The sequence below is a fragment of the Typopeltis vanoorti genome, chromosome 21, assembly GCF_054136105.1.
Source record: "Typopeltis vanoorti isolate ZY-2024b chromosome 21, IOZ_Tvanoo_1.0, whole genome shotgun sequence".
Taxonomy (NCBI): domain Eukaryota; kingdom Metazoa; phylum Arthropoda; class Arachnida; order Uropygi; family Thelyphonidae; genus Typopeltis; species Typopeltis vanoorti.
In genome coordinates this window covers 34853814-34880612 of record NC_143569.1, presented here as the reverse complement: position 1 = coordinate 34880612, position 26799 = coordinate 34853814, and the positions used below count along the sequence as shown (strand labels likewise).

Here is a 26799-nt window from a genome sequence, read left to right as displayed (position 1 = left end):
TGCGTCAAAAGAAGTTTGCATGAAATTCTTTTTACAATTGCGTTTATTTTATTTTTATGCCGACAGTAGTTTAATTCTTTTTTGTTTTTTCAATTTTTCTATTTTCAATCAGTGGGTATCATTTTATTTTCAGAGATAATAAATTTCTTCTTCTTCTGCAGCTTCTCCCACTTAAGTGGGATCACTGTTTATAATGAGTCTCCTCCACACCTTCCTGTCTTGGGCTGTCACCACATCCAAGTTCTTCATCCTCAAGTCCTCTTCTACCAGCTCCCTCCATCTCTTCTTTGGCCGCCCACGCTTCCGCCTTCCTTGCACATCCATCTGCATGACCCTTCTTCCCACACATTCGTCCTCCCTCCTCATCACATGACCAAACCATCTCAACCTTGCCTCCTGTATTTTCGCTCCTAAGTTCGTAACTTTCACTGTTCCCCTGACATAGTCATTTCTCAGAATCCTTTCTGGTCACACCGCACATCCACCTAAGCATTCTCATCTCTGCTACTTCCATCCTGCTGATGTTATTTTTCCTCAGGGCCACAGTTTCTATAGCATACGTCATAGCTGGCCTCACTACTGTCCTATAGATTTTGCCTTTCAGATTGATCGGCACCCTCTTATTGCATAACACTCCAGCCATCTCCCTCCGGTTCCTCCAACCAGCTTGTATCCTGCATCCCACTTCCTTCTCAGCTCCTCCATCTTCTTCCACTGTTGAACCTAAGTATCTAAAGTCTCTCACCTTCCTGATGACATTTCCTTCCAGCTCCAGATCTGTCTCCTGTCCGCCGCCCACTGTGCAACACATATACTGTGTCTTACTTCTGCTCAGTCTCATACCTCTCTCTTCCAGTACTTTTCTCCATCTTTCCAGTTTAGTTCCCGCTTCTTCTCTTGAATCTGCACACAGCAAGATGTCATCGGCATACAACATTGTCTAAGGCGCATCTTCTCTCACCTCCTCTGTTACCACCTCCATCACAATATTAAACAGAAACGGACTTAATGCTGACCCTTGAAGCAAGCCAACTGTTACTTGAAAACTTTTTGTCTGTCTCAAACAGGTCCGAACACTTGTCTTCACATTTCTGTACATTTCCCGCAACAACCTGACATATTTCTCCGGCACCTTCTTCTCCCTCAGACACCTCCAGACTTCTTGTCTTCAGAGATAATAAACTATTATATAATATTCAAATACATCGGAGTTAAATATTCAGTCATAACTGTTGAAAGAGCAAAGGTTCTCATTCTTAAATTAATTAAACACTGTGTTCATATTTACCTTGTAACTTTTTCCATCCAATTTGTGGAGCCGGATAAGCTGTGGCAGTGCAGTCAATGGTAACGTCTGAACCTACAACTCCTACCATATCAGTGGGTTCGCGTAACCAGCTTGGAGGAACTAATACACATTAAATGGGGAGAAAAATGAAATACCTCATTTGTACACTGCATTATTAAAATAATTAACGAAAATAAATAAAATATTTTTGATGTTAATTTAGAATTTTCAGTAATACTTCTTCGCTAATATACATCTCTCTCTCTCTCTCTCTCTAATATCCTTCTTGTACACGTGAATGCGTCTAGAATGTGAAAAACCTTTATAAGAGCTTTTCAAATGAAAGTAAATTAGTCAGTCTCATAGGGAGATGACGGGGTTTTTCCTTCCAAGAAACTCGGATTTTCTATCCTGCAAAACAGGCAAACCAACCAGAGGAACACACACGCAATTAAGCAACAAAGCCATGAGGCTAGCGTATTATGTACGTGGGCTGTTCAATAAGTACTAAGACTAATTTTACTGTGGCAAAACCACTCATCACAATATTAATTTCTGTGGAATAAAGAAATGTTGCTATATGTATTAACAAAAGAGGTTGATAGATGGCGTATACAGGCTGATGTTCCAGAGTGTCACGTGACTAAACGCAAGTGCTCATCGGTCTTCGAAATGGAAGCGTCCTTGGAACAGCGTTATGTGATTAAATTTTATGTGCGTTTGCAAAAATCGGCATCGGACACTTTTAACATGATACGAGAAGCTTTCCACTATTAAGCAATGTCGAGGGCAAGTGTTTTTCGTGGCATAAAACTTTTAAGAAAGGAAGGCAAAATGTGGAAGATCTTGAACGTGAGGGAAGACGTTCAACGTCCATCACAGAGACAATGATCAACATAGCAGCGATTATCATCAAGCACGTCAAAAGGAAGCGTCCAATGGCTTCTTATTGCACCACGATAATGCAAGGCCACATATTGCTGGTTATATAGTAGACGTTTTCAGAAGAACAACACAGATATCCTACCACACCCTCCATACAGTCCTGATCTCGCACCGCGCGATTTCTGGCTGTTTCCTCAGCTCAAGAAACCACTAAGAGGCCGCCATTTCGAAAGCAACAAAGCATGCGTAAAAGCTGCGGAGACGGTTTTGAAAGAACTCTCAAAAAAACGGACTCTCACATGTGTTTAAGAAGTGGACGCAACGTTGGGACAAAGGCATCGAGTCTCACGGTAGTTACTTCGAAAAAGATCATGTAAATGATGACGATTAAAGGTAATCTGTTTTCTGTATAAATATAGTCTTATTACTTATTGAACAGCCTACGTATATTAAGCCATAATTCAGTACAATCCAATCCAGTTCTTTCTTGTATTTTGAACAAGTCTATAATTATACTATTCCACTTTTGAACGGTATTCGCTGCTGGACTATTTAATGTGCTACAAACGGCAACATGTTTATTCATATCTGTTCAAACTTCAAAAGTTAGTGTGATTTAGAAATTGACATAATAAGTAATGAAACTAGACATTTTTTTTTTTTCAGCCAGGGAAACATTCTGATTATAGGCATTTTCCGAAATTTTGCGCCTGAAGCGAAATGCTAATTATGACCCCCTTCCAACTGGCCTGTCTGATTGGCTGAATGCATAACGTATTCTTTCTCCAAGCTACGAGTATAAGCCATGAGCACGAATCCTGCTTGTGCATGAATGTTTGTGAATGTCTTTACTTCCGTAGTAGACTTTCATCACTCTATGTAAAATCACCCTGCTTGAGGACTGAAGTGGATTAAAAAATTTTCATAGTCTTCGATTGGGATACCCAGATTTTAAACCCTTACTTCATTCATGGTGCTACATCGATGTGTTTTGAACCTTTTGTGGTTCTAACTTTTTTGGAAATCTATTGGACTATCTGGACCGTCCATCGCCACCACAGTTCAGTGTGCATTTCTGTGGAATTCTAGATGAAATTCCTAATCCTTCTTAGTATTTATCTATATACAGAGTGTTTCAAACCAAAGTAGCCTTATTCAGAGCAATCTGTAAAGAGAGCTAATGAACGAAATACTTTCAAACTTAGTGATACCCTAACCAGATCCTGGGGGAAGAGATTTCAACAATAAATAAATTAGTTCAAGCATGGCCGATAGGGGAAATATGGCACTATGAGAGGGGAAAAATTCCATTAATGTGAACCAGATGGTATGCGATTGTGAAGTGATTCAGAATCAATGAAACACAAAGTTATTCGATGAAGGTTATATTCCTCATTTCAGAAAATAATGTGATACAAAAAATATATTACATAGGGCTGACATTCTGAACGGAGCAGCCAAAGAGAGATTCAGATGATCAATGGAAAAATGCACAAAGGCCAAAACTTCCAATGTGTTGGCCTTTGTGCAGGACCAATAACTGATCTGCCATACAGCATTGTCTACAGGAGTACTCAACTGAACTGTTTCACACATGACGTGAGATTTTGTCTTTCAGATCTGCCAGGTGACGAATTTTGTCCTGATACGTGATTTTGTGGTAATCCCAAAGACAAAAGTCACAGGAGTTACAGTCTTGTGAACGTAGTAGCCATTTTATAGAAAATGAACGACTAATTACTTGATCCTCTGAAATGTCAATACAATAATTCAGCTTCACATCCGATAAGGAGAGATACTCCATGTTGCCTTACCATGTGTGTTCAGGAACTCTCTTTGCTGCAATTGTAGGATGACGGAACTGCTCAACATATCCCAATAACGCACAGTGGTGAGCGTGTAGGTCACAGGTTTGATTTTTATCATCTTAAGGCTGAAGTGGTATGGAAAAATCCATTATCTTTTCTCGCTCACAACCCCATATTTCTCCTGTCGGTCATTTTTTTAACTACTTTTTTTATTATCAAAATCTCTTTCCCATGATCGGTTGGGATACCCACCAAGTTTGAGGATATTTAGTCTACCGTTTATCTCTCTACAGATTTCTCTGAATAGATGTACTTTAATTTTAAAACATCCTATACACTGATTTGCATTTCACAGTCAATTTTAATGAGTTGTGGGGTTAAACTAGTTACTGTTTGAAGAGGGGGTTCTGTTTGTCTGCACCAAAGCCTGTCTGCTTTTGGAATCGGCTGAAAAAACATAAGAAACACGTTCTAGTCGGTTACTAGAACTGAGCATGTTTCTTCTATGGATCCAGGGCCATGGAAAATTATCACGAAAGTAGTAGTAGGGGCACTTCTGACAAGATCAAGATAAGATAAGGAATCGTGACGTGATTGGTTGTTCATTTGATGACGTCATTGTTTGTGTTGCGTCATGAGTTTGGAATGTTTGAAATTCTCTGGGAACCATTTGTGTGTGACATCACATTGTTTGTTTTGTTCGCGTATGGAATTATGGGTGATTGTAGCGATAAGGGTTCGTGTCGTGATTGGTGGGGCACTTTGAACAAGATCAAGATAAGATAAGAAATTGTGTCGTGAATGTTTGTTATTATCAGATGTAGATAAGTGATGTCATTTGCTAGTTGTAATTAAGTGACGTAATTTGTTAGTTGTAAATAAGTGACATTATTGTTTTGAATGGAAAAGAGAGATATATTTGTGGATAAGGATTCGTGTCTTGATTGGTGGGACACTTCTGACAAGATCAAGATAAGATAAGGAATCGTGATGTGAATGTTTGTTGTTTTCAGATGAAGATAAGTTGCGTAATTTGTTAGTTGTAAATAAGTGATGTAATTGTTAGTTGTAAATAAGTGACGTTATTGTTTTGAATGGAAAAGGATTCGTGTCGTGATTGGTAAGATACTATGAACAAAATAGGGGTAGGGTGAATGAGGGGAAGCGAGGTCTGTGTCTTGGATGTGTATTGATATGATTTGTAGATAAGTAAATGATTTGAGTATGGCATTATGGATGATGGATAGTGATAAGATAAATTTTGGAATGTTTGTAATTTCGCTGAGACCCCCCTTCTGTCAGGGACATCACGTGGTGTGTTGGGTTCACAAACAACATTGTGGATAGCAATCGTGACATTATGTGTTTGGAAATTTCTGGGGAACATATGTCTCTCTGTGATATCACATGGTGTTTTGGTTTGCCTATGGAATTGTGGGCAATGTTTTTGAGATAAGATATCTTGGAATTTTCTCAGGATGACAGACATCCATCATTGTTGTCAAGTTTTGTGTTGGTTGTCTATAGATAGCAGCACTAATTTTCTAATACAGTTTGGGGTATTTCTTTCCTGTTAAAAGACTATGGGAATTCTTAGAATATTGTAGTCTAGTGGCAGAAACGTTTAGGCTTTTCTGAATAATTTAATTATATGTTGGTGTCCCTCAAACACACACACACACATTAGACATGAAAAGTCGCTAATGTATCCATGTTGATGCTCTAATATGTACCCTATAATTATTCTTATGAAATAAAAAAACTATTCAATACTGTATTAGAATTACGCTTACCAAAACATACGAGCAGTGATTATTGAAATTACAATTATCAGTTGTTATGTTTAAGTTAAAAAAAATTAACTTACATTTCTTTCCAGAATGGGAACATCTTGGTACTATCTAGGTTTTTCTGAATATTCCAAATTGTTGATTTTTAACATATATTCACAGCACAGAACACAAACACAACTCTGAAAATGCAGTTGACTTTTTCATTATTTGTTATTGGGGCTAATATATATTCACAACACAAAAACACACAAAACATAGGAGTTGAAAGATATTTCTGTAAATAACCCAAAAATATAGTTGACACATCGTTTAGATTACCACCTGTTTGGTTCTGTTCGTTTTCTAGGAGATGACACATTAATTTTCAGTATTAGTTTTCGGTTCTCTTTTCAGACTATAGTTACTCATTTTGTATACGACTAATCACATATTAGTCATATCATTTTGAACGTCATCTAATCCCATATTAGATGACGTTCAAAAAGTATAATTTTCCACGTTTTTTTCCCTGCGCTTCTGGAGCTTCTCTGATTACCGACATCGTGGAAGAAAAGTAAACTCAGTGCTTGCCTTTTTGTTAATCTCATTTATTTCCAGTATTAATCTGTAGTTTAGTCTGTTTGTATTAATCACATCCTGTAATATATGAGTTGCGATATTGTTCAAAAGGTATCATTTTCCCACAGTTGGATGTTTCTCAAACACTTACATATGACTAAGTGATTAACATTCACATGATTGCCATGACACATATCCTAAAATTATGCATTCCTGATTAAGGATTTTACACACTTATTGTTTTCAAGCAGACTGCTTGTTGGTTTATTTACATTTTGTGTAGCTAGGAAACTGGAATTTACTTCAAATGAATATTAGCTCTGTAATATATACTTTGTTAATTTCTATGTTACCTTTTATTTGTCGGTAATATTATTAACAAATCGTGCTTACTGAATCTAACATACAGAAATTAAATAAAGGGAAAAAGACAGTATTTTTTTTTCTTATTCTTCTGGATTTAACATTTGCGCTTATGATCATAGTGTATGATTTCCCACTGGTGCTTACATATGATTCACGTGATTTTTCTCCATATGACATTTCAAAACAAGTTGAATTATGGTTTTCAGATAGTTCAACTATGTAAAACTCATTTCTGTTATTCCCAATTGACTGTTGTCCTCTCAACCCGACATTTATTTCACAGTAGAGATATTTATATATATATATATTAACACAATTATTATATTAGATATTCTTTCCAATATGAATGCACAATGCATTACGCGAACCTAACACACCACGTGATGTCTCTGACACAAAGGGGGGTCCCCAGCGAAATTCCAAACATTCCAAAATTTATCTTATCACTATCCATCACCCATAATGCCATATGCAAATCATTTACTTATCTACAAATCATAACAATACACATCCAAGACAGACGTCACTTCCCCCATTCATCCTACCCTTATTTTGTTCATAGTATCCCATCAATCACGACACGAATCCTTATCCACTAATAATATCTTCCTTTTCCATTTAAAACAATAACGTCACTTATTTACAACTAACAATTACATCACTTATTTACAACTAACAAATTACATCACTTATCTTCATCTGAAAACAACAAACATTCACATCATGATTCCTTATCTTATCTTGATCTTGTCAGAAGTGTCCCACCAATTACGACACGAATCCTTATCCACTAATATATCTCCCTTTTCCATTCAAAATAACGTCACTTATTTACAACTAACAAATTACGTCACTTAATTACAACTAGCAAATGACGTCACTTATCTACATCTGATAATAACAAACATTCAAGACACGATTCCTTATCTTATCTTGATCTTGTTCAAAGTGCCCCACCAATCACGACACGAATCCTTATCGCTACCATCACCCATAATTCCATACGCGAATAAAACAAACGTGACATCACATACAGAGATGGTCCCCAGAAAATTTCAAAAATTCCAAACTCATGATGTCAAAGAAACAATGACATCATCAAATGAACAACGAATCACGTCACGATTCCTTATCTTATCTTGACCTTGTCAGAAGTGCCCCTACTACTACTCATGAAGATAAGTATATAAAAGAATATCACAATTTTTTAAACTTTTTTTTCTCATTTATATAAATTGTTGTGCTTCTGACTTCTCACTCGGCGTGAATGCCATGTTCTCGGTCGCATAGTTACTGGTGATGGCAGTTATTGTATGCAGGTTTACATTCGTACGCTAATCTGCTTGAAGAAGATTAAAGAATAACAAACCTGTGGGCCAAAATCAGAGGCGGCTGACTAGCTGCGAGATATTACGATAGTTTTTGCACTTTCCATAACTTTTGACTGAAAATAAATATCAATTTCTATTCATTGAAGTGTCTCAATTATGTTACCCTTGATCTGTTACATTCACGGTAACAGAAATGAAACATTTTTGAAAATTAATTCGCATATTAAAATCACCGTTAATTTTAAGATGGGAAATTTTACGCTGAGTGCGTAAACAATTAATTGCACTAAATTCACAGAACACTGAGATGAATTTCATTTTGTGACTAACAAGTCAATCTGGTTGTGTGGATTTTTCTAGACAAAACGACAGTTTTTCACACATTCCAAGTCCCAATCCGATGTCCGATGTAATCTATCATCTCTTTATCCCAATTAGCAAATGGCAGGTACAGATCAGTGGAGATGTCTCAAACAAAGTCAGGACCAGCAGTGGATAGAACACTACCTCTCTTAAATTCACCATCTTTCTGTTCGTATAGTTCGCCCACTATTTCTAGATCCCTTGTTGGATTTGTGCCAAGAATAGTCGATTCATGCTGAAGGGGAGAAAGAAATGAAGGATGTACGAATTGGTCGCCAACATGCGAAATCACGTGCTTTCTTGTCTGTCGCTGTACTAGTACTAGCTTGATTTTTGTTGTTCTCTTTTTGCATTATTTTTTTATTATTAATTTGTATGATGGATCCAGTACAGTCAACAAGTTCTATTGTTACACGTTTCAGTAGCTCTTGCAAAAGAATATTGAATAATGTGCTGACATTCTGTGAAAAAGAATCGTCAGAAGGCCGTCTTCTTGTACCCCTTTCTCAAGTCATAAAACGTGCAAGTGCAATTGGGGGCGTATCGGGGTCGACTGTTAAAAGAATTCGTAGGGAATCAAAAGGTGAAGGTAAGCCAAAATTTAAATCTCCTTAAAAAAAAAAAAAAAAAGCGCCAGAGTAAAACCATCGAAACCGTAGCTTTGAATGATTTTGATGTAGACGTTATAAGAAGAGCTATTCACGAATTTTACGTATTCGAGAAAAGAGTGCCAACTGTTCCGAAATTGATTCCTGTGCTTAAAGAAAAAATTAATTTTCCTTGGAAAAGAGAAACTTGAAGGAAAATACTTCATGAAATCGGATTTTGTTTTAAAAAGTCCCAGAATAAAAGGAAACTTATCATGGAGCGAAGTGACATTGTTTTACGTAGAACGTAGTATTTGCACGTATTAACACTCTACGTACATTTTTCCAACTGTTATACAAGCAAAATAGTTACACTTTAAAAACAACAATGTTCGTAAAAGAAAAGCTAAATTTTCCGACCTGTAATAATAAACAAACTCAGTTTGTTTATTATTACCTCCCAGAAGACAGACTGATTACCCTATTATCGGAATGGATTCTCCTTTTTCTGACATGCGCAGTAGTTTCGAGGGACCTCAAATCGGTGGGCGAACTATACCACGTTTCTACGTTCAGAACAGCTAAATGACAGCTGCTGATTCTAGTAGCTCTCATTCAGCTTTGAGTTTTCAGCTCAGATTTTTCTTCTTGCGCTTTTCAAGCTCTTATTGACATAGCCTTCAGTAACTGTTTTAAATTCATCATCCATTCCAAGTAAGAGGTGTCTTTCGAATAATTCATTGTCCCCGATATTAAGATATCGACGTGGATCTGGGTTTGCCATTTGCTAGTTAAGATATAGAAATGATAGAGCGGTTTTATCGGATTGCACTTGGACGGTACATGGAAGAATGAAATAATTAAAAAATAATAATAAAAGGTCAAGAATAGAGAGAAGTTGCTAAAAGCTGCATCACAAAAGTTTGGGGGGGGGGGCAAGCGTATAATACTACTATTAGAGTTGGATGGTTCTCGTTCAGTTCTGTCCCCACCATTAACCAAGAAACCATTAGAAATCATTGTATGCGGGCAATTGGGGAAAAAAAAATTGATTTAACGTACTACAAACGCTGCACAAAATGTATCATTATAACTACAAAAATCAAATCAAATAATGAAGCAATTTACTTAATAAATTATATAAAAAAGCATTTATTGGCATCATCTTTATCTTTGGGTAATCTCTTTTTCCGACCACTTGAATTGTTAGAAAGTTGAGATACAGCAAAATAACAATGATTTATTTTAGTAAGAATGTGCAATATTCTTACTTAAATGGAGTAGTTTATATATATATATAACTTGTATGATAACTCCATTTTCCGTTCTTTATTATACATGCTTACTAAAGAATGGCAAAACTATTTCTTTGTGAGTGAAGTTCAAATATAGCAAGTACAGAAGCACGTGTTATTATTTTTTAAAATTCAGATGATATAATCGTTTCAATGAATGTAATATATTATTCGTTAAATATATTTTATATATAATATAATGTTATCTTCTTTGGAAAGAGGATCATATTTATATGCTCTTAAATAACGGCATATAATATATGAGATTTTAAAATAAGGGTAAATTAGCTATCTCACACAGAGATGGATGCAGCATCGAGAATTTCATCCGGTAAAATTAAAAAAAATTTTTTTTGAATTGTCATTATACAAACTCATCCATCATATGATAAGATAAATAAACTAGGTTTTTATTAGGCACGTCATCACAAAATGAACTTTTTACTATATATTATTTAATAGCATCTAATGTACAAGGAAGAATATTACGTTACTAAGAAAGGGATACTTGCCTTCCACAAGCAATTGACCAGAAGAACTATCAGAACCGAATGCATTTCTTACTTCACAAGTATAGTTGCCAACATTACTGGCTCTTACGTGGTCAATAACATAAACTGATGATCTTTGATCATACGAAGTAATTTTTCCATTGGTGGAATCCGTCAGCTCTCTACCATTGAAAAACCACTTAAAACTAACAGGCGGTGTACCTCTCTTTAGCGTACAAATCACATCTGCATTTTCATTTAATGCTAAATCTGGTGGTATTATCAAGGTTTTCAACAAAGGCGCATCTGAAAAAAAAATCAAGTTTTTAAAATAAGTTTTACTGGGAACAAAAGCATATTTCAATGTTGATAAAGAAAATCATCTCATTTACAGCAAGCATAGTAATATTTAAAAAAAAAATGTGAATCGCACTCATGAAAGGTTATAACTGAGGGTTCAAACGGTAGGCTAACGATTAGAAAAATTCGAAATCCTACTATAGAGACCAACATGAAACTTTTTAAAGCCAAGCCTCCAGTGAATCTCTAGTATACGAAGTTTTTCCACTTAGTCTCAAAATCAGGTTTGAAATTCATTTAACAGGTTCAAAAGATATTATTAGTGTTTAGTGGGATTCGAAAGATAGACTTAGTGGGCAACTGAACCAGGAAAGACCTAAAAAGAATTCCTCTAGTAGGCGACTAGAATCAAACCTATAATGGGCTTCCTTCGGACAGTCTAGCCTATGCAAGCAAACACCACAGGCACATTGTTAGTATTGTGATTTTATTTTATTATTTTTTTTAATGAGCGAATTTCGACTTCGCTTATTAAGAAATATTTTGACATTGGAATTAAATAAACTGATAAGAGAATATATATGCAACTGACAAACAGCAGACTAAAGAGGTAGCACAGACCACTCTATACAGTAACAGTTGTTTAGAATAGCCAAGTTACTTGGCTTTTCAAAAAATTTTTTTTGTTTGTTTAGAAACACTGTTTATAAATAAAGGGACATTTATCGAAGTGCCATTCTGCCTTATCCAAGGATGAGAAGATGAGTAAAATCCCCAAAATCCTAAACCTGAAATACAGAGTTGTTAACAAGTGACTTTGAACGCTCTGTGTGCAAGTGCCACATTTTTTTTTTTAACTAACCGGACAGGTTTATCAACGTACATAATCATCAGTGGCGGCCGTACATAAGCACTGCGGCACTGCAGCACCCCCAAGGAAAAAAATTAAATTTTGTATGTGTTTATAAATAATAACAATGCTTACAGCTTATATTTCGACATTGATTGAATAGTTAATAATTGGAATTGTTCTATTAACGCTTTAGATTATGAAACAAATGCACTGCGATCTAACGCCGATATTCGTTTGCGCTTGTAATTGCTATTGATACGAAACTTTTATTATTGGTGTTTGTTCATGGTGAGGATGAAATATTTTTAATAAAGCAATTTTTAATATGTAAATTTATTTATTAATAAATTCGTTACTGATTAGAGAAAAAAAAGGTTTTTTTTTTTTCTTTTTTGTATATGCACCCCACTGGAAATTTTTTTCACCGGCCGCCACTGATAATCATGAGAATGAGACACGAATAGTACAAACAAATTTTATTTCACTTAATTTCAATCATGAAGAAACGCACGTTTTTAATTATTAAATAAAAGATAAATTAGGAATTTGCAATACAAAAAAAAGAAAAAAAGAATAAATTCTCCAATAAAGAAATGCAGAAAACCAGCAAATGCTGATTTATTATCAACAGAGGGATACGATTGTCTTCACTGGAACAACTTAGCTACTTCAATGTTAGAGACAGAGACATCTATCTCCTGGAATTCTCGTTTATCACTCGTAGCCCTCTGTTGATAATAAATCAACGTTTGCTTGTTCCTGCATTATTTTATTGGAAATTTACAGAAACATTTCTTATTTGTTTTTTTTCATCTGTCTAGTATGAGCGATATTTTATCTTCCACAATGGGAATTTTAACCCACAGCTGATTTGCATGAGCGGATGTAATCAGCTATGTGCTAACACCAGGGTTATTTTGTTTATTTATTTACATTTTGTAAATAATTATTTATTGTTGTAAATATTTAAGTACCAGAGTTATCATTAAATAGAATGCTTTGTCTAACATTGGCAATAAAAACGATCATTTTAATTTTAAAAATTAAAATGATGCTATTAAAATCAAAATTTTAATTTTGGTTTTAATAGGATCGTTTTTATTGCCAGTTAGACAAAGCATTCGTAATAGTATCGAAAAAGGATATATGTTATAAACAACAATAAATACGTTGCGTGCAGATAAGTCAAAAACTTCAGGATTCGAAGTATTATTAAAAATGAAAAAATTACCATGCAAGAATGCTATTGCGAAATGCATAATTGATTAAAACAACATCGATTATAATAAGTATAGAAATTATCCGAAACAGTCATAGAATAGGATTACTAATTATATGAAGATCCAAAGGCTTCAATTCGGCGACATGAACTTATTTAAGTTAAGGGATATCACATCCCATATTGTTTCTTAGCCGAATAAGAAACTCAAAGAGTTTCATGCAATATAGAAACTGTATAAAGTTCGGCGATTCCAAGCGTAAGCAAATACCTGGATAGTGCAACACCTGACCCATTTGGTAATGTAAACTGAGGCAACTCATAGTAAGGGTGGAGCAAGCTCCGATCATTATTCTTGGTATTTACCCATAATGTGAACTTAGCTCCTAGGAGCTGTATTACTGTTCCACATTATGAGAGAAGGTCACTATCTAGTTCGGTTTCAATAGAAGGGATGTAAGTTCTGTTCGCTACAAACTTAGTATTAACTAGGTCTACCTACTCACTGATGAGACCTCAATAAAGGTTGAAACCGGTCTAGGTAGTGACCTTCTCTCATAATGTAGAACAGTAATACAGCTCCTAGGAGCTAAGTTCACATTATGGGTAAATACCAAGAATAGTGATCGGAGCATGCTCCACCCTTACTATGAGTTGCCTCAGTTTGCACTACCAAATGGGTCTGGTTGCACTATCCAGGTATTTGCTTACGCTTGGAATCGCCGAATTTTATATTGTTTCTATATTCGGCATGAAACTCTTTGAGTTTCTTATTCAGCTAAGAACCAATATGGGATGTAATATCCTTTAACTTAAATAGATAAGGATGTTTCAGATATTTTTATACTTATTATAATCAATGCTGTTTTGATCGATTATTATTTTATAATAATAACACATACTAACACTTATTTTCAATGAAACTTTAGTAAAGATGAGTTTGGTATTTATCTCTCCACTTTGGGGAAGGGGAACATGAACCAAATCTCATTCAACTATTTTCAATATTTGAACTGACAGTTATCTTGAAAAAATATTTACAAACATCATACTTTCGAATAAACCGGCTTTTTAGTAATATACTAACAATAATTTATACTAAACAAACGTTGCATGACGTCAAATGTTTCCGTTCCTATAATCTTTTGTATCCCAAAGTAATGTTTTCTTCTATTATCTGGGGAGAGTGATTCAAGAATTTCATTGTGAGACTGCAGCTCCTGCATTAACCAAAACCAGCGGAGACTGATGACAAAGATAGGAGAATTACAATTCGAAAAAGCGACTCACCGCTCCATGAAAGCACTTTTCAAAGCATTTTGCAACTGCACTGTAAAAGGAATAAAGTAATGCCAGAACATCACATCAATGATAAAAGATGAAAGCAAACTCGGGATCTTACTTATCATAGAAAAAACATTATCCTTCCAATAGCGCAGCAAACTTCTCGTGCGAATGCGTTATGCAGTAAACATATCAAAAAATCAATACATTAAAAAAAGTACTACAGAAGAAGTTTGTTTTGGAGACACATTCAAATAAAAATTCCTACTCAAAAATTCAAAATTAGAAAATTTATCATAAAATTGTAATGGGTATTGCAATTTCAAGATTACAGAAAATCTCGAAGACCAAATTGTACAAAACTTAAAAGTATGGACAAATCCTAGACAATCATAAAAAATTTCATTTTGCAATAACAGTCTTGCATAATGATGTGCATACTTTACATCAATAGAACCTAGAATCCTTTTTAGTTTACATACTGTAACTAAGTTTATTTACCGCAATTTGTAACACAATTTTGTGACGCTTCGAATCATTTTTTTTCGACTTTATCACCATAATGGGCTGATTTTAAACAAAACTTTAGATAACTCGACAAATTTTAGAAAAAAATCTCAAATAGCAAATTTTAATAATAATAATAAACATGTATCCAGAGGCTGAATTTTTATATGAGCATGTATGGGTAGGCAGAAAAACAAAATGAATTCAACTGGTACTTTATTTTGCGAAAAAAGCACCTACAAATTCTTGAAAAGGCTCAGACTTTGATTTAGCAACTTAAGGCATTAAATGACAGGATATCAAAAATCGCGATTCTTTCATAATGAAATATTTTAAATCTTAAAAGTGTCAAAAATGACCAGAGAATTTAATGAGAATACGACTTTCCGTTTCGGAATTCTTGGAATTGAACTACTCCCAGGAATTCTGTCCAGAAGCGTTATGTTTCGTTTTTTTTTTATTTTTTATTAAGGTTTCACAGGCCTGACAGCTGGCTTGAATTCTTGGCTCTCATCGAAGACCAGGTAGAAATGAGGCAAAAAAAACTTTTTCAGTAGTTGAAAGGTCAGTGAATTCTGTGAATGTTCTGTTCATTAAATTCTCTGGTCATTTTTGACACTTTTAAGATTTAAAATATTTCATTATGAAAGAATCGCGATTTTTGATATCCTGTCATTTAATACCTTAAGTTGCTAAATCAAAGTCTGAGCCTTTTCAAGAATTTTTAGGTGCTTTTTTCGCATCTAATCAATCTAATATATATATATATATATATATTAGATTGATTCGTTTTGTTCATCTGTTTTAAGTAAATCCACCCCAAAAGGTTGTAAGCCATTGTACGAGATGGACTGAAAAGTTTTGATAAACACCTAGAACAAAAACAAACCAATATGTGCAACAAGGGAAAAACATTTTTCTCAGAGGAATGCAAATAATGCAGCAACGTTGTAACAAGTGTAGAACCATGTAAGTTACATGGTTCTACCTCAATTCCTACATGGTGATTATCACTGCTATTCAGCGCTCCCTCGTAAATTAAGACAGGTGGGTTGAATGTTAAATAGTCTAGAATCCTTGCTCTAGGAACTTTTTCAAAACGCTCCAGGTTTTCAGTATTATTATATACTCCTCTAGGGTGAATAGATTTTGCTGATATTTCATAGTTTGAAACCTTTAACAAAAGTATGTGACGTTATCTAAGTTGAATTTAAACCAGACTTTTTTTAAGGTAAAAGTTTGCTAAACAATTCGAAATCACGGGAAGTAATTAACTTCGCTCTGGTTAGAAGAAATTTAGAAAGAAAGGCGGGAAATTTTTGTATTATACCTAGAAAAAGATATATGCAAAATAAGACCGAATGCATGAATGCAGATATAAAAGAAACTGAAACTGCAAATATAAATTGTGAAATAAATTTAAAAGGATTCTTGGATTACTTTACAGATCTTTGGACAGATAATACTAATATAAAAAATTTACACCAAAAACTTACAAAATTCTCTAAATGATATAACAACAAAGAAAGAATTACATGATAAACTAACTAAAATAAAATTTAAAAAACGGTAAATCAGCAGGAGAAGATGGGATAAACTCCGAAATGTATAAATTTGCTGGAAAAAATGTCATCAGAGATTATTAAAATGTTTAAATAAAATATATACAAACGGACAAATACCATTAGAATGGAATACAAGTACAGTAATACCCATATTTAAAAAAGGAGATAAAAGAAAATTTGCTAATTACAAAATTACTCGCACATGCTACAAACTATATAGTAGTATACGTAATGAAAATTTGAAAATATACAGTGAAAAAAATACGATTAGAATGTCAAAATGGATTTAGAAAAGGACACTGCAATGGATGCAGCTTTTGTTTAAAACTACTTATAGAAAACAGAAGAGAATTTAATTTAGAAACTGATCTTTTGTTTATAGATTATGAAAAAGCATTTGATAAAGTAAAAAGAAATATACTGTTTGATATATTACAAACAATAAATATATCTAATATTTTACTACATGCAATATTGAATATGTACAAAGATAATGCATTAAAAATAAATGAAAAAATGGCTAAAAAATAATCTATAAACCACGGAGTAAGACAGGGATGACCTCTGTCTCCAACACTTTTCAACATTTATATTAATGAAATATTAATACAGTGGAACAACCCAGGTATAGAAATAACAAGTCTATAGAAATTAGAAAGTAGAAAAAATAAATTAGAAGGCTATAGATGTGTCTGTACTGGAATGGACTAGATGTTAAAGTCAATTCAAGAGGAGAAAAGTGATCCTCGCTAGTGACTGGAATATTAGCAAATTTCCCGGAATAAATACGCTATTATTGGCAGATGATCAGGTAATAATATCAGATAAGACATAGAGCAATATTATATATATATATATATATATATATATATAATTTTAACATTATAGTAGAACAATTTGGAATGAAAATATCCATAGATAAAATTAAAACATTGGCATTTTGTGGACAAACTCCAGTTATAAGAAAAACAGTTACTAATAAAAAAAATAGTAGAACAGATAAATACTTCCAATTTTCCTTGATGTGAAATATCATATGAAGAAGAAGACAAAACTTCAAAATTTTACAGATTATAGGCCTGATAAATAGAACACTCAATCCAAACAGTGTACAAAAAGAAACACGCTTGAAAATATACAATACTTTAGCAGTGACTACATTATTATATGGCAGCGAAATTTGGGCAATAAATAAACAAAGAATAAAAACAAGTGAAATGAGATTCATGAGAACTCCGAAATACACATGATCAGACAAAAAAAAAAAAAAAAAAAAAAGGAACGAAGATATTTTAAAAGAACTAAAAATAAAAATCAATAGAAGAACAATTAAACAATTACGAACAAAATTTGGTAGAAAATGCAAACCAAATGGCCAACACCCGATATCCTAAACAAATAATAAAATATAAACCAATCGGAAAGAGAAGGCTGAGTAGACTTCAAAAGCGGATATTAGATGGACAACGAGAACTGGAACAGACCAATATGGTCTATACCCGTATTTAGCGTTATGATGATAGTAATATATACTAAAATTTGTTGGGTCCTCGCAATTTGTGAGTCTTCAAAACTTTGTCAGTAACGACGATACCCTTTGGCTGGACAGACCGAATTTTTTTTTTTTTTTTTTTTTATTGCTGGTTCCAGGTAGACTTGAAAAATCTGTTTACACTGGTGATTAAAATTGTTCAGAACTTTTCTTCAGGCTCTTTACTAAAAGGCTATCTTTTTTCATTTTTTAAAATTTTTTTAAAATTTTTTATTTATTTATTTATTTATTTTTTATTTATTTATTTATTTATTTTTTACTTACAGTGTCGAAATAATGCAATTTCACTGATTAATCTCATCAGGGAGAAAAACTCATCATTAGAATTTGTTTAGAAAAAAAGGAAATTATAGACTAAGTAGTTTGTAATTCATTCGATACGCGTTTAAGTTACCAAATTTCCATATTACATACACGAACCTTCTTATCCGGTCACACTTTTTATATGCAAATTAAAACACTAAATGTCATTTTTAACACAATTATCTGGAGTTATTAGTTCCAAATAACATAATGATGCCTAGAAACATAAAAGAAGATATCAAAACGCTAAGGACACATTAATCGGGTTGAAGCCCCCCCCCCTTTCATCCCCCAATTAATGGAGGGGGAGGAGCGCGCGCACGAGAGAGAGGGAGAGAGCATTTTTTGAAACATTTGAAGAAAACTGTTTTTTTCAAAGGGTCGTCAAAAGAAAGACCAGTCTATTTCAACAGCATTTGGTCGACAGCGTTATATTTACTGACAATGTTCTGTGTTCATTTTGTTTATTTGATGGAAGAATAAAAATCTCTCTCTCTCTCTCTCTCTGCAGAATAGACCTTTTTTTTTTTTTTTTTTTACTTTTGTTTGAATTCAGCTAATTCAATCTCTACGATCTCCTGAAATGCTTTTCGGCTTTTTTCCCAACGGAACAACTCTGATATGGACCTGCCTGGAAGATCTTTTTTTATTTCGTCATGCGACGAAAGTTCCCCCCTCCCCCGTTAATGACAGTCGTGCAGTTCTGCGTACGTTTTTATGAATAAATGCCTTTCAGTGGGGAATGTAGTTATTTTTCATGTATAAAATGCAGCACTCTTCAACGATCCATTAAAGAAGATTTGAATACGAGAAGTTATTTTGGAATGCATTTGTCAACTTGGAAAGAAACGATGTCAGTTCGATCGACAACAATAAGAAGTTATCACGTCTATCACCCTGCCTACCTACTCATGAATAATATGAATAAGGAGAAGAAGAAATTCTTCGCATCGTTTTTTCTTTCTTTCTTTTTAATCAGGAAAAAAAAATGAAATTACGTTGTATTAAAAAAATTACGTGAAAATTCGAGTGCTGTAATCACATTACATGAAATTCTCAGATAATTTAAAATGAACAGGCAATTCGTATGTCTTACATTTAACGCTGATTATAACTTTTTACAATCAGCGTTAATAAATGTTGCATCGCTTTAATAATATTTATTACATGAAGAAAAATATTTTATAATAAGTGAGACGTTAAATAAGAATTTCGTTATAACAAGTAAGTTTCTCAGGATTCAAGTACTTTATACAGTTCATAAAGTTTAAGTTTATACAGGATCTCCCTACTATTTCGAGAAGCTGCTCTGAATGTTTCTAAAAGCTTAAAATTCCTGTTTTCGTGGTTACGAATAAAGACACAGTATTTCAAACTGCAATTGCTATTTCCATCCGTCTTTAAGTTACGTGGATCTTGTATTTACTATAGGAAGATGACAAAAAGGCATATATTGTCGCTAATACGTAAGCTTTACGGTTTCAATATGAAACCGTAAAGCTTACGCATTAGCGAGATCGTTGGTTTATGTTGTGAAGGGGAATACTCAGTGATTTTGAATAAATAAGCAGACAAAATTGTTAAACTTAATTGATCAATTCACGTCTTCCTCCCCCTCGATAATAGATTTACAAACTTAGGTTGGTATAGTAGGGTCATGTAGTCATAATATAATATATACCTGAATCGATGTTTTCCCACCTGCATGATATGTTCGCCTACCTTTGAAGACTACTGAACATTCTTTGAAATCCATGTTATTGCAGAATGTATAGTGCCAGGTTTCTTATTAATATTATTGCAAGTATTCAGTTAGGTAAAAAGTACAACCGTAATCTATAATAAAATTATATTCTTACCTTGGTCTTGGTGATAGATCTCAAGACAGTCTTAGTATTGCAAGAAGCAGACGATGAAAAAGAGGGGGAACCAACCTCTGGCGTGAAAATGTAGAACTACTTGCTTGAAAGAAATTCTTCAGCACACTGAAAAGTTTCTTTCAGAGATTGTGAATATTGATATGTGTCTGTGGGTTGATGAGAGAAAAATACTTGTCATACGAGTAACATGTTTTTGCGCAGTTAGCACAAATACTATAGCAACAGTTGGCTTCTCTTGACAAAAAGTGTTAATGTATTTTTTTAAAAATATCCTAATCGGTTGTAGGCTCTGATAAAGAACAGGAGAAGAGCACTTTACCTTTACTGTAATTGGCTGTAACTTTTCAGTTATACTGTTGTCCTTCAAGTCAGCCCCCTTACGAATATCGCGCAAGCATAAATAAAATTGGTTAAGCAGATATTTTTGTTTATATTTTTTAAAATATATTTAATGTCAAATAATGGTGGACCAGCATTATGAGATATGTAAAGTATTATTCGTCACACAGGATGTGTAATGTCAGGCTTCTTATTACTGCAATTATTCAGTTAAATAACTTATAATTGTATCCTGAATAACTTATCTATAATTTAAAAAAAAAAAAAAACTATATTCTATTAATCTTGGTGATACAGTAGATCGCAAGACAGTAAGTATAGCAAGGGCTGAAGCCGGGAAAACGGTTATAATAATAAATAAATAAATAATAAAATCAGGTCTAATTTTTTTTATTTTAAGAACATAGCCTATTGGCCTCGTTAGTTGAGTGGATAATGTCGCCCGTCACCGCCGAATACGTTATAGGTTCGAATTTATCTATGAGGGTTGGTACGCTGAATTCTCAATTTACTATTTAGAATTCCTTCGTCCTATCAAAAGGCTATCGTGATTAAGAAAAAAAAAAAAAAACGTATTTGAAGTTCATAAATAAGGATTATAACATGGACTACACGTTCTTTCATCAACTCAGTGGTTTGTAAACTTTATTAAGTAGTATCCTTCCCATATTATAATTATCATCAGGAGGCCATATTACGTTTCACAATCCACTGTCTATGCCACACCATCTACTAAGAACAACATAGTATTCTTGTCTAATAGTGTTGCCTGTTTTCTCTTACCGGTTTGCTGTTTTGTGAGAGAAAAAAAATTCCAGTTTCTGAAAACAAAACAAACAAACAAAAAACCCCCCTATCAAAGGTCGTAAAGCGTATGAGGTCTTTGATGATAAAAAATTCAACTTTCCATTAGATAGAATAAAAGAAGCGCAATTAAATAGGCAATATTCTCTTTAACGCTCAAGATAAACCTTGTTTAAGGTTTATCTTGAGCGTTAATAAATGTAATGTAATAAGCTTGTTTAAGCTAGCTACGTAATATTTAGTAAGTAATTTCTCTCCAGAATATTTATGTCATATCAAAATAATATGGCTGATAACAGAACGTTTTAAGGTCGATTAAAATTAATTGGCAACATATTTTATCAATCCTGTTTGTTTCGCTTTCAGATATTACATTTAGAAAAAACATCTGAGCGCGAAACAATGCTATTGAATATATTTTCAAGTACTTGAATCGATTTACAGCAATGATCTCACTTCTCCATGCTATTGTCTTCACATAGTCATTCAGTTTCAATATTAGGGTTAATCGTTTTTTCTGTTTTTTATTTTGTTTTATATACGTGTACAAATATTTGTCAGCGGTTTTGTGCACGGCAGTTGTCAGCAGCAGTTATTTACTTTGGGAGCGTGTTTACCAAAGGAGAAAGCATCAGGTGTACCGATCGATGCTCTCCACGGTAGTCCTGAGCAACCTGTCCATCAAACATGGAGTAGTGTGGTGTCATCTTGGTGCTCTCTAAAAAGAAAATTGACAGGGCCATGAAGTGATTATTGGCAATATACGCTTTAAAGAGTATTTTCATGCTGTGTGGAGAGCCTCCATCATTGTCACTTACACACTTCGTTTAGATTCTATACATGAAACCATTTTTAAAATAAGTAATTACCTATTATTTCAGAAATTTTTTTACATCTTGCAATAAAAATATCATGGAGTATCTGAGACGATCTCGAGCATGACAGTACCAGAGATATATGGATTTTAAAAATAAAAATAAATTAAGATTTTAATTAATACATTCCTCCTGACTATTTTTAACGAAACGTTTTGAATTCAGGCGCGTTTTGCAAATTGTGTGAGCGCCTATTAGAGCCACAATGCTTTTTCAACCAGTCTGACTAACCGGATTTAATTGAAATTCGGAATTGGGATTATTACTAAAATTTGTTGAGTCGCTGCAGTTCCTGTTTACTATCAGATCGTTTTTAACGGCAAAATCTGGGGGAAAGATTCCAAATGAAACAAAAATTATTTTACCAACAAGCATGATAAATTATCTACAGTACATACGTAAAAAACAGCTTTAAGCTCTATTTCCGGAATAATGAATGATGAGAAAATACTATTACGAAACGAATCTCCTTTTTTTTTTATTTTTTATTATCGTCTCGGATCATTTCTGTACTTATCTATTGATTATTACAAACTAAAATACGTTTTAACTATGGGTTAAAACGCATTTTAGTTGTAATAATCAATGATTCATGGTTTTCTTTTATCTTCCGTTTATGCAAGCAATTTTAATAATAATAATAATAATAATAATAATAAACTTTTTAATGTAGAAGGATGAATTTCACACAATTTCTTCAACGAATAAAGACATAACAAGATTTTAAATCACTTTTAGGTCGATTATATTCAGATCAGAGATCAGGCTGACTAAAAAAAAAACATCCCAGAAAAGAGCTCGAGCAAAGATATGAAACAGAATTTCGTATTCAAAACTTGGACATAAAAACAGAGAGAGAGAGAGAGAGAGAGAAACAATACGGACATTTTCCGCATTTCGGGTAATGTAAATTATAACTATAAAGTTTTTATATTAACCTGATACTATTAAAACAGGATTGTTTCTTGAGGATTAATAACGAAAACAGGAGCTATCAGGATAATTTTTGTTTTTGCTGTCTTCACTTGCTCTCACCCCTTTACAGTATTTTAAATGTCAAACAAATAAAAATAAAATATAACTTACATTTCAAAGTATTAAATAAATATCCGTCTAATCAACAATAATTTGTCATTGTCGATTGGATAGTTATGACACACACACTGAAAAAACAGACAGTACGTTGGAGTTTAGGGACCATAAAAACGTTCATTAATAACACAAAAATAAAACGAAGTATCATAGACAGAATGTTCATTAATGCTAAACGTTATTTAGCCTTAATGAATCTAGAATGCTCATTATATTATATCTTAATATGGTTAGTATATTATGAGCTTATAGAAAATGTCTAGATACAGAATAAAACAACATTGCGTGCGTATTTGTTTATATGAATGATGATGATAAGGCTATTTCCAAAAACATTCAAGCAGGATAACCGAGTCTTGCACGTATATCTTTTATTAGTTATATCTATTCAAAGAAAAACAATTACGGTTAACTGCTGCAGTGGAATAAAATCAGTACGCCAATTAAAGAAAACATTGTCTAACACAACTGTTACTAATTAAGTACTACCCAGTAATTAATGCAGTTAGATTAGCAGGATTACAGAACAATATTACTCAGGATTTTTTCAATTTGTGCGCATTTCAAATAAACATTTTATATTCTTACCGGAAGAATAAACTTTGCATTTCATCACACTCTGGTAGAGGAATATGAAAAAGACGATATATTTCATAGTGGCGCTGCGATGCCTGCGAAATTCCTAGTGAAGTTGTGGTCGTCAGGTTTCCTCTTCCAGACGTGGATGCTGCTTCTTCATCAGCAACTGCTTTCGGCTATGTCGCAAAAATAAGGCATTCCTACTATTATGTTTCTGTTTCCTAGAAGGAATCACAAGCGAGAAGCACACTTTAAGGTAATATGAGGGGTGGACGCGTAAGTGGTTCTTCTAGCGAAATCAGCGTGCTATCATCGATAACGTGCAGTTGTCACCATTACAAACCGAAGTAATGTCAGCACCATATTGAACACTGCGTGTTTTCGATCGTTAAGGGATCATGCAGCGCACTCTGCAAAGGAGAACGAGATATGCTTCACTGCATTCTTGAAACAATTCATAAGTGAAAAGTCCGTACTTTCTTACGAAAACGTACGAGTACAGTATAAAATCAAAAGTTACTGAGTGTATATTACGATAGGGCAAAGCAGTAATGGTTTCCTTTTTACAGGAAACAGAAATAACAGTCACTAGTTTATATATATATATATATATATATATATATATATTATATCAATACTTCATTATATATATCATGTATCACTACAAAAGGAAATATAAGCTTTTATTTTTATTTCAAACTAGCCCATGAAAGATTAACTACTCAGCCTACCTAAGGTTTCAAATGTGCGATATGATAAGTAGAACTTTTCGTTATTGAGATTCACATTAAAAAAGATAAATAATAATAATATAATTTATAGTAACACTAGTACTGTGGCAGTGGTCTACAAGAAAATTCGGAGGGGGGGGAAGAAATCCACACGTATCGAGATTCGTATGGTATTATCTAATTCGACAGAGAATTTTTATTTTCTTTATGCATAGAAAATCTTAATGCATAATAGGACCTTTTTTTAGGGTATATGCCGCTTCAAGGCAAGCACTATTTTGTTTTCCCTAAAAATTAAGAAAATATGTAAAATAATAATAATAATAATAATAATAATAATAATAATAATAATAATAATAATAATAATAATAATACAGGTGTTTTTATGCCTGGAATACAATTTTGCGCGCTCCAAACTTGCCACTTATTGCCTTAGTTGTTTAGTGAGTTATTACGATAGCCCTGATGTACAGGATTTCTACAAAAGAATGCCACTATTTGAAATGAAAATATTTATTTCAAAAGATTAAGACACGACTTTAATAAATATCGTAACTGACAGTTTGGGATGAGAAGTTTTTTGGGATGATAAGTGAACATGTTCAATTTGGGGGGCTATATCTGTAGCTCGACATGTATCCGAACTGTAACACAAGTGAATATGTTGTATCCATTTCTAACGACTATAGGCTGCAGTGCTTTAACTCACGCAGTAAAAAGTTACTTTTGATGCATACAAAATCCCTTAGAATCTTCTAGGGTAAACCCCCCCCCCCAAAAAAAAAAAAAACTAGGGTATAAGGCTGGGACTATGAGGCAACTAAGCAATTGGCCCTTGTACAACCAACCATCCATTCGTGAAGCGAGTATCGAAAGAAGTCTCAGGACTTCCTGTAATCTTACTTTCCTCAGCATTGCCAGTTTCTTTAAACTGATCATGCTTGCTAGATTTATTATCAAGTGGATTAGCCTTACAGATTTGCTTATATTCTCGTTGTACACAAATCACTGACTCATATTTTGTGTACCATAAAACATATTCAGGTTTTTCGTTTTGTTTTTTTTTAAACTATCAATATCTTGATATCTATTGATCAGAATGGTAATGTCTCGGGCACACTTCCAAGCTGTAAATAGATAGATACATAAGTATTCTTCTTCTTCTTGTCTTCGCGTATTAGGCAATTGTTTGCATGTAACGTTTTCAAGGATTTAGAAAATCTTCTGCCCATTTCCTCCTGGGTCTTTCTTTCTCTTGGTCGGTGTCCCTTTGGTTTATATTTCCAGGCAATATTTGGCCATCTATCCTTATTCATTCTTTCTACATGGTTTTTCCAGTTCTTTCTATAGTTTGTGATGTCTTCTGTTATGTTAATTATGGATAATTGTTTTCTTATTTCTTCATTTCTTATCTTGTCTATTCTTTTATAGCCTGCGAGCGGTCTTTGGAACTTCATTTCTGCAGCTTCCACTTGTCTTTTATCTCTTTCTCCCCAAGTCCATGTTTCGCTGCCATATTTCAGAATTGGTTTGGCTATTATTTTATAGTGTTTTATTTGGATTGTTCTAGACATCTGTTTATTGAAGTGTCTGTTCAAATTTCCAATGACTGTTAAGAATTTTTGCTTTTTATATAAATATTACCTTAATACATAAATATTAAGGAAGGTAAACTATAAACAATTTTGCGTTAAAAATACTGGCATTATTGCATGGGAGTCCGCTATTACGAGTGTTACTCGTATTTATTACATATTACTCGTATATAAACTTAAAATCATATTTTCACTTTATATACAAATAATATGCATTGTGTCATATCATAGATATACGAAATAATTATATTCATACTGTATGTAATAATAACAATAACTGGACGCGCGTTTCTCTTCATGCAAGATAAGGATAAGGGAGCAGACCCAAGTAACTATGGAATAACATGCCTACTAACTATGCTTAAACTGTTCACTGCATCATAGCAGATTCCATATGCCACTACTTATCAGATTTATCCGATTGAACAAAACAGCAATTTTCAAAAATCTAGAGGAACAAAAGACCAAATCCTTATTAATAAAATGATTCTCAGAAATTCAAAAAGACGAAAAACTAACTTAGACATGGCATGGATAGACTATAAGAAAGCATTCG

The 26799-nt window shown here is 33.5% G+C and overlaps 1 protein-coding gene across 1 annotated transcript in view; it reads right to left on the bottom strand.

The window, feature by feature from the left end:
* Positions 1 to 26799, bottom strand: part of LOC150094731 (cell adhesion molecule Dscam1-like) — a 158163-nt gene that overhangs the window by 117516 nt on the left and 13848 nt on the right. Inside the window, exons 2-3 of the mRNA XM_090411652.1 lie at positions 10787 to 11071; positions 1289 to 1408 (exon numbers count right to left, since the gene is read on the bottom strand). Of these exons, the coding sequence (XP_090267778.1) occupies positions 1289 to 1408; positions 10787 to 11071 (405 nt within the window). The remainder of the gene's footprint in view (positions 1 to 1288; positions 1409 to 10786; positions 11072 to 26799) is intronic.